The sequence below is a fragment of the Astatotilapia calliptera genome, chromosome 9, assembly GCF_964374335.1.
Source record: "Astatotilapia calliptera chromosome 9, fAstCal68.1, whole genome shotgun sequence".
NCBI lineage: Eukaryota > Metazoa > Chordata > Actinopteri > Cichliformes > Cichlidae > Astatotilapia > Astatotilapia calliptera.
In genome coordinates, this window is record NC_137430.1 from 17,672,612 (window position 1) to 17,682,392 (window position 9,781).

At 41.2% G+C, this 9,781-nt stretch overlaps 1 protein-coding gene across 2 annotated transcripts in view; it reads left to right on the top strand.

The window, feature by feature from the left end:
* Window positions 1–5,718, top strand: part of stau2 (staufen double-stranded RNA binding protein 2) — a 103,785-nt gene extending 98,067 nt beyond the window's left edge. For both annotated transcript variants that reach the window (XM_080306472.1, XM_080306471.1), the window contains 2 exons: window positions 3,044–3,109; window positions 4,204–5,718. In XM_080306472.1, coding sequence (XP_080162598.1) covers window positions 3,044–3,109; window positions 4,204–4,239 — 102 coding nt within the window. In that variant the 3' untranslated portion in view covers window positions 4,240–5,718. The remainder of the gene's footprint in view (window positions 1–3,043; window positions 3,110–4,203) is intronic.
* Window positions 5,719–9,781: the final 4,063 nt, after the last annotated feature.

The following is a 9,781-nucleotide window of genomic DNA, read 5'->3' on the forward strand; positions in this document are numbered from 1 at the left end:
TTTAGTACCTGTACGCATCACAGATTTTTTTCCCCTCAATTTGATGGATACAAACCAGATTTTGACCCTTGCACCTGTCAGTCATAAATTACAGTTCCTGGTTTATGTTTCTCATAGTTTGAAGTGAAACACTTTTAAAATTATTTTGGACACAAGCACACAGATAATAGTTTGTAACAGCCTTCTGGGCATATTGCATTCCATGGAGACATAGTGATATGGCATGTACTGGGATTCATATTTTCTCAGGATTAAAGCATGATTAATGTTTCCTCTCGCTTGCATATGGCTTAAATACAAATGGGTATTCACATGGAGACGTCTCTGTCTGTCTATTCTGGACTATCAGAGAAAATGCCTCTCAGTCAGATATCCTTGTGAGGAGAATGGCTAATTTATTATGAGAATAAAGTACTGAGTGACGTTGGTGGGCTTCATAATGAGGTAAACTCAGCCAGTCATCACATCTCACTCATCTAGAGCGCAAAACCACTTGTGTCTTATCTCGACTCTGATTAACCAGTGATGAAGTGTAACGGGTCCTGGCTAGCTTAGGCCACTGTCATAGCAGATGTGTGTTGAATAATAAAGTGAAACTGTTGGGATTTTTCCTCTTTGTTACAATGAGTTTTTATAGTATGTTAAAGTATATGAAAGAAGTGTAACTGGATACACTGGGTGATGAAATTTGCTGAATTATCAGGGACATTAAAATTGCCTTTCAAGTTTTACTCAAGTGTAACTGAGCTATAAGGTGGTGGAGTGAGTCAGCTGACTTCCATCCCATTTGGTTTTGTTGTGTTTGACCTGTCTTTATATTTCTTTTCATTTTAGGTATGTAAATCTAATTATATAAAACTAATTCAGTTTTAATTGTCTTTCTTCATCTCTCCAGCACCATCACAGATAATTGCTCAGAGACAAAACAGTAGAACAAGTTCCTCCTCAGACAGATAATATGTGTACTTTTAGACACAAAGTGTTAGTATCTCCAACAGTGATCACTCGTGTAGACATATAGATTGATATTTTTTCCTTAGGCAGTGTTACTAGAAAACATAGCATGCATTTTCATTACTATGCAGATGATATCCAGCTTTATCTATATGTGAAGCCAGAAAACACAGACCAATTTGTTTAATTATAGGCAGGTCTTAAAGACATAAAGACCTGGATGATCTATGATTCCCTGCTTCTAAATTCATATAAAACAGAGGTTATTGTACTAGGCCCAAGAAACACGATATCTAACCATATTACTTGGTCTGGATGGCATAAACTTGAGGAATTTCTCACATTCCTCTGTGAGGAATCTTGGAGTCATTTTTTGACTAGGATATGTGCTTCAATGCACATATTGCACAAGTATGTAGGGCTGCTTTCTTCCATTTGCGCAACATCTCTAACATTAGAAACATCCTGTCCCTCTGTGATGCTGAGAAACATTATGTTTATGGATTTATCATTTCTAAACTGGACTACTGTATCCCTGAAAAGCTTTAAGTTGATCCAAAATGCTGTAGTGAGAGTACTGACAGACTAGAAAGAGAGAGGATATTTCTCCCATATTGGCTTCTCTTCACTGGCTCCCTGTTAAATCCAGAATTAAATTTAAAATCATTCTGCTCACATACAAGTCTTGAAAGTCTTTCACTCACAGACTGCTAGTTTACTTGTGTCTCCTTGGAAAAGTAAAATGAGATTTCAGGTCCCACTCCCAGGTCAGCTCCCAGTATGGATTCACGAGATGGATACCCTCTCTACTTTTAAGATTATCCTTAAAACCTTCCTTTTTGATATAACGTATTGTTAGGGCTGGATCAGGTGACCCTGTAGATATCTGCCCCTTCCTGAGCCAGAGCCTGATTCTGCTGGAGTTGTCTTCCTGTTAAAAGGGAGTTTTTCTTTCCCACTGTCGCCAAGTGCTTCCTCGTTATGGGGTCATTTGTGTTGATACCAGTGGTATTAGTTCTGCTGTTGGATATATTCCCCACCTACCCTGTATCCTCAATCTGTATCAAGAGGAACAAAAGTGCTAAACACATCCAAGATGAAGGTTAAGAATAATGGAAGGATCTATGATTTTTCCTTCACACTTGTCAAGATCAGGTAGAACAGTTCATATTGGGACATGTAAACAGCTGTTATATCAAACTGTGGTCAGTGGTTGTAAAGTTTTAATGTCACAGTACAAATGTTAAGAAAACACTGGTGAAAAAACTCGCTTGTTGTTGTTGTTGCCTTCCAGGCCCAAGTTGCATTGTGTGTGTGTGTCTATGCTGCACCCCTTGACTCCCACACATGTTGTATATGTTATGATAGCAGGCGGGACCCTTCTCACTTTGCTAGCAGCCCCTCGAGCTGCCACAGGCAGGCAGGCAATGAGCAGGAAGGAAATGACTTCATGGGATTTTTGGTCCAAGTTTGAAAATATAGATAGCATGTAGTGCCGTTTTTTAATGACATCGCATCGGATTGCTTCAAGTGGCTGGTTGTGATTATGAGCTAAATGTGGCAGACACGGTAAATTCTAAGATAAATACTCTGTCGAGCACATGAGGCTGCACTGCAGTTTTCTTTCTCGGCCACAAATTAACCCTAATTAAGTCATTACACAATTAACAATAAAAATGTTACATACACACTTGTCTGTCTTTAGTGTGTTTTTTAGGCTAGACTGATTGGATTTTTCTGCGCACTGTGCGCTGAAAACTTTATGATTTATTCCGACCTGCTGCTTTTGTTTAGCTACGGTCGCCACGAATACAGATGTCACTCTGGATTGACGTAGGAAAATGCGGAGCAGCCAAAACATAAAGTGGAAATGTTAACCCAATAACGCTAGATAAACAGTGAGAGGAGAGAGGCCAAAGACAACAGAGAGTGAAGGGAAAGTGTCCTGCTGGCATCAGGTTTCCCAGACTAAGTGTTATTTGAAAAGCAGCTGAAGGGTGACACTCACTCTCTTCCCACCCAAATCTCCCTTCCTTTTCTTCCCTCCCTCCCCACTCACTCGACCATCTGTTGTTCCTTCTCTTCTCAGGCTGCTCTAAGTGCCTTGAAACAGCTGTCGGAGCAGGGACTGGACCCAGTGGATGGCCCCATCAAGGTACAGTAAGACCTGAATGATGCCCACATGGCTGCTGGGTTTATTAACCAGCTCCAGCCAGTGATGGTGGGCTTAGATCAGCTCCGTGTACACCCACGCACACACGTCCATCACTTCCGCTCGACATTTTTCTTCCATAGGAAAGCAGCGGTAGGCGTATTGCATTTACATGCACTACGTTCCTGTCAGTGCCGAATACTTTGCATGATCGCTATCACTATTAAGGCTCAGTCATGACAGACACAAGGGCTTCCCTTCATTCATTCTTTCCTCCACGATGAGGAAGGGAGGGAAGGAAGGAGGAAGGCCGACAACGGAGAATCAAGTGGGAAAGCAGGAGCACCGCAGGGGGGTTTTTGGAAACCGGGGAGGAAATTACTGTCAAGCGCCTGTGGTGTATTTTCATAGTAGGTGTGCCCTGGAAGAAAAAAAAGAAGAAGAAGAAGAAGAAGAAAAACAAAGGTTTTTTACAGCCCCGTGTCTCCTTTAGAAGAAAAAAAGGGGAAAGGAACAAAAGGGAGGAAAAACAACTGCAGTGTTGCAACAGCTTTATTTACGTCACCAACAGAAATGAGGAGCAAATATGGCAGCAATTACTCTTTCACCTGAGCAGTTAATCACTCCTTTCTCTTTCCAGTCTTTCCCCTTGTGGTCCTCAGACTCATTAAGTCACCCATACTTTTCTATTAGCACATTCTCAGTTGTTGTTTTCAGATGGTTGCTGTTGCCAAGATGAAAACACAAAGCAGTACAAATTTGAACCTACTGTCTTATCATTGTCAGTGCTATCAGAGATGATTATGTCCTCCTAATAAAACAGCCCGAGAACAGGAGCCACAGCTGATCAGTTAGTGTGAAACAGACTGAGGTCAAGGGCTTGATAAGTGTCTTGACTCATAGCTGAAGCACTTTCAGTCTGTCTGCTTGGAAGTTCTTTTACAACAACAATCACCTGTTTTTCTTTTTGACAAAGTATTACTCATTAAAGACTGATGGAATCTTTTCATGAGAAACCCGTAGAGTAAACTTCCCAGTACAGGAGTAATTATTGGCAGCATTCCCCTCCTAACTCAAAGTTTCACTTTTCGTTTCAGACCACTGAACCATGTGGGAGGGAGGACGGACATTAAACAGACTAACTCAGGCACCACCACTCAGGTCTGCAAGGATTCAAAGGCTGTCGTCTAGGAGCTGACAACCCCCCGAACCTCTCCTTCAACATACACACTCCCAACCCCGCCTCCTATAACCCTGATCCCACATAACCTCCAGCCACCACCCGCAGTCCCCACCCTACCCTCTCTACCCCTCACGATCGCCACTGTATCCTGCAAAACCTGTCAACATGCAATAGGGTGGATGTGCACCGAGAAATGACCGACTAAAACACCATTACCCGAGTCTATGTGAAGACAACGCTATCTTAACACGTTTATTGATGATTTCAGTCAAAATTTAGAGGACAAGATAAATGAATAAATACAATACAAGCTAATGATAAATGCATGGTACTGTGTAAAATCAAGGGAAGTCCAAAGCGATACCCTGCATAGACAATTTTCCCTTTGGATAGATGTTGGTATGGTTAAAACAAATAATGTACATCATGCCATTGAAATACAAAAGAAACACATTAGGGGAGAAAACCAACTTCCATACAGTAGCTTTTCTTTTCTTTTTCTTCGGGGGTTTTATATTTCCTTTTAATTTTTTATTTTGTTTTTTATTTGATCTTATTTGATTTTATCAATCTAACAATGCTTGAGTACTGTATTTAAAATTAACCAATGCCAGTGCTGTGAAAGTTGTAGTTGTTGTCTTCATATATAGTCACCCAGCTTACCTTGTATGCTGACATAAAAAAAGAGTTGATCTATCTATATGGATGTGTATGACTTTGCAAGAGTATCATATTCCAAAAAATAACACAGAAAAGTTTTTTTCATGTGGACAAAAAGGACAAAACTGGTGTTAGCAGTAATCAGTAGAAGTGTTGACCCCCCAGGAGGAAAGGTTGGGTTAACCTTTTCACATCCTGAGGGGGCCTACCTGTTTTAACATGACCCCGCACTGGCATAGCATCACTGGAGCATCACCTGATCAACGGCGGTGAATGGGCCGCCCCATGTGTACTTTTTAGGTCATAAAATAGGCCAGTTCTCCTCAACAGTGGCTAGGTTTTTCATTTTTTTGCACACATCCTCCAGTGCCAGTAAGCTTTCAGAATAACTCCAGAGAGGTTTTTTTTGTACGGTCTGCATGAAAAGTTCTCTCCATTCCAGTGATTTTATGTCAGTGGATCGTCCCCCCTTCCTCCCCCCTCCGCCCCACAGTTTTGTCGATCACATCTACACCCATTGTGTGTGTTGTATTGACCCACCAAGGCATCAACTGGGTGCTTTTAATGCCTGCATTCTGGAGTGCAGCTTTTGATTGAAGAGAGCCTGTAGCTCTAACCTGCAGGCTCTCTCTCCCTAAAGGCCACTTTGGATCACTTTGTCCACTGACATTGAGGATGTGTCTTCTTCTTCGCTGTGAGTGCGATGTGTAATAAGGCTGTGTCTGTTACTGAAATGCAGTAAAAACACCTCAGTTCATGTGGAAAAAAACTGTTTCTTTGTCTCTTCTTTGCTTCTTCAAACAGATGTAAAAAACCAATATCTCAGTGAATGAAATTAATGTCATTTTCTTTCTAAAAAAGCCACTTTTCTTTGGCACATTTTTAAAGGAGACAATGTGAGCTTAGATTAGCTGTAGAGCCTAGCGCTGGCGAATGAACACTGATGGGATGTTACCTGCTGCTATTTAAATGGATTTTCATCAATTTTCCTTAAAAACTTCCCCCATCATACTAAACCAAAGTAAAAGCTGTTCATTTCTTTATCGTGTAGAAAAACTCGTAATTGCGCTTGTTTTTTCTATATTGAGAAATCTCAGGGATTAAATGTGGAGGTAAACTATGTTACAGTGACAGGAAGGGGGTGTTTCACAGGTGTAGCCCACTATCCCTCAAAGTGGGAGATGTGGTCCTGCTGGGGGAGACTGCTGCCATCGGGGAGCGCCATTGGGCCGTCACTCACCAGTCCTGGATGGTATTCACATGAATCCCAGAACCCAAATTTTCTTAGCATTATTATGATTACAATGATTTTAAGTTTTTGGCTGTAAAAATTAGTCATCAGTAAAATGTTGATGTCCAAAATTAACACTCCAAACTGCCCTGCAACAGATTGGCGACCTTTCCAGGGTTTATGTCCCGCTTCTTGCCATATGGTACCAGGGATAGGCTCCAGCCCGGCCACAACCCTGATAAGGACAAGCAGAAGACAATGGATGGATGAACTCCCCAAACTGCTGTTTCTCAGTTACATGAAAAGTTAGTGAGTCCTCCGGAATTGTCTGTATCCGTGTGTAAGTCACACAAATCCTTCTGTCTGATAAAGATCTTCCAGTGTGGGATGTTGGTGGATTTTCTTATGACACATTCACACATTCTTATTGGATCAGCATCATGGATTTCACTCAGCTATTCTAAAACACTACTCTTCTCCTACCTTTCTTTGGTAGATTTGAATTGATTCCTGAAAATGTAAATCTTTGAGAAATTGAGTAATTTCATAGCTACATTTTGCACTTGTTGAGGACAAATTTCAGCTGCTTCCTTAATAAGTAACAGTTTAATTTCCTGAAGTGTCTTTGAGGGAAACAGCACGTCCACATTGACCTGCTTATTTGCCAAAAAGTTCCCAGATGTCCTTCACTTTCACTTTACTTTACAAATGAATAACTACAAAATCTCCGCATCATTCCAGCTAGTTAATCTCTACCACAAGCAAACCTACTTCTGTTAGTTTTCTTCCTTGTCATGAAGGACACAGTTGTGTGCTCTCCTTGTAGATTATCAGCACAGGGGTGTATTATATCCACCTTATCGATCTCACACTTCTGTTGCCGTTCTGTCACTTTTACTTGCCTCCTTCATGTAACTCCACCACCTGTGCCGTTCTCCAGAAATCCAACAGTCTCTGCATCACTAGACCTGCTGTGCTCTCCCCCATTAGAGAAATGGATGAGCGAATGGGACAGTGGCGCTCTAATTCAGCTTCACTAACTAATGGACTCAGCTGGCAGCTACATCTGCTAGCTATTGAGGAGCGCCAAAGCTGTTCACATACATTAGCAGCAAATCTCTGTTCCAGAAGCTTGTTCAGGTAGTGGCGGACCAGCTTGAGGCCATGTTAGACCCAAGATGAATGGCCTCACTTTGAACCAACCAATATGGGAAGTGAGCCTCACGTCCCAAAATAGAACAAAATCAATGGGACTGTGAAGCTTGTCTGTGCCATGCAAAAGGAAATGCCAGAGTCATTGATTTTTCCGTCTGAATTATGTCTCATTGACCCCCCCTTCCTGAAGTCCTCCTACTTAACACCAGGATTTAAAATAAAGGGAGGGGAATCCTGTAGAAGTTGATGAATGTCCAAGAAACACTACAAGGCAAAAACCTAATAGTTTTCTTGTATTTTGTGTACTTCACCACTCTATGTAAAGGGGTTGTTTCACATACTTACTGAGCTCCACTCAGTCCCAACAGTAGCTGGAAATGGCTGCGCTCGGTGCTGATTGCCTCTGTACACAGAGGGATTGAGACTGTCAGTACAACGCTCCCTCCTATAAGAAGTAATTTGCCACCGAGCAACTTTATCCAGCCCCGATTAGTCACAGCAGAGGAGCACTGTACGAAAAGGTTCGATAGAAACTCGCAGGGACCGATCAGCAGTGTCTGGAGGACGGCTGTGTTGTCTGTGGCGGACAAAAGGAATCGATTTGCTCTGTGGGGAGATAAGTGTCCGCGATCACACTGATAGCTGTTAGGAAGATTAACGCCAAGACTTTCCAGTTTAACAACTTAAGCATTTTTGGACATGACATTGATTAGCTGAGTCCAGACAAGGGGGAAAAGAAATCAGCGTCTGGTAATGAGTTTTATTCAATTGGGTTTTTGTAATCAGATTTTTGTAATCTGTTTATGGGAAATTAGATTCTAATGAACCCTGATCACATTTAAACATGTGTTATTAGTTAGAGTGACGAGAATTATTTGATTTTCATAACTACTATAAAATATGGTTGTTAAAATGTTTAAAATACTTTTTTCTTTTAAAGATAACTCATAAAAAATGCACAGGACCTGCAGTGAGTATGTACTGCAGTGCTGTTTATGAGTCATTTTACTAATTCTTAACATGAAAGATGCTTAAAGAGAAAAATGTATTTGCAGATTTGTATTATGCCAGTGCTTGGTGATAATCCAGTACATGAAAAATACAAATGTTTGCTTATTCTGAAGTATTTCAGTGTCATTTTGTTTTTGATAGCTACTATATTTCGAGATAGTTTAACCCTGCTTAACTCACATTTACAAATGTTTCTAATTTCAGCTCGAAGAAAGTGTGCAAGCCACATCTACAAGATAACTGCAAGAAATACCAGGGCTTACAGCACAGTCGGTTTCTAAAATTGTCTTTGTCTTATCAGTGTTTTCCTCAAGTTTCAGTTAATTCACTGACATAATTCGGAACTGGTAATGTTCTACAATAGATTTACACAATTTTATAAATAAAAGCAGTCAGTTTTTCCATGCTGGTGTCCAACTTTCTGTAATAAACTGCACTGTCTCTCACTAAAATCCCCCGAGTTGTTGTCAAATACCAAGAATGTGACCTCAAAGGCAACTCCAAGCCTGGCACAAACAACTCAGCAATTTGAACATGTGAATCCAAATGCAGCTCACGATAATGTGATGCTTTGTTGACACCAATTAGGAAATTTGATTTTCCCCTCCTCTGGGTAAGCAAAAGGTCAGGGTCAGATACATAAACAGCTCCGACAGAAGCGGTAGAGTTTTTGTGGCACCGATGGGTCCTTATTGTTCTTATTCTGACCTTCTGATGCCTTTTCTGTCATTTGTGACTTTTAGGTCCTCTTTCCTTTTTAGTGGTTCAGCGTGACACGCCTGACTTTCTGTGACCTTGATTGACTATTTCAGACTGTTGGGTAAGCACAAACAAAAAAAAAAATCACATGCTTGCGTGTGCTGCATATAAGAGTATATTTACTTACAAAGACAAATGATTCTTACCATCTTTAGCCAACACCCATGTCTAAAGGGTGCCTGAGTCACCGTTTGAGGGCAGTGATACCGATACTAGTCGAAAAGAGAAGAAAAGGGCTGGGTGGGTGTCGCTGCAACAATGGAAACTGCACCCAAGAAATTCATCAGCATTGCAGAAGATCCTCTTTCCTGTCACTCACTGCAGTAATTCACTGAATTCAAAATAATTTCATTGTGCTCTGTGCTGAATAATGGTTTGATCTGAGGTTAGAGTGGATAACTACAGTCATCGCTGTGCAATTTATGACTGCAGCTCAGGTCACCAGACTTAGAGGCAGGAATGTGGGTGTAAACACTTCGCTGGAGGTCAGGATGCGAGTTTTCCCTTTTGATTATATTTAGATTTAGAGCATTTGTGCCTTTATTAGATGCAGAGATGAAGTGTGGGAAAACAGGAGTGGAATGACAGCTGCAGGCTGGATGTTGCACTCATGTGGTATGTCAGTATAAGTCAAACGGACAGTCGCGTGCTGACTGGCGGCTAAGAAGACACCGTG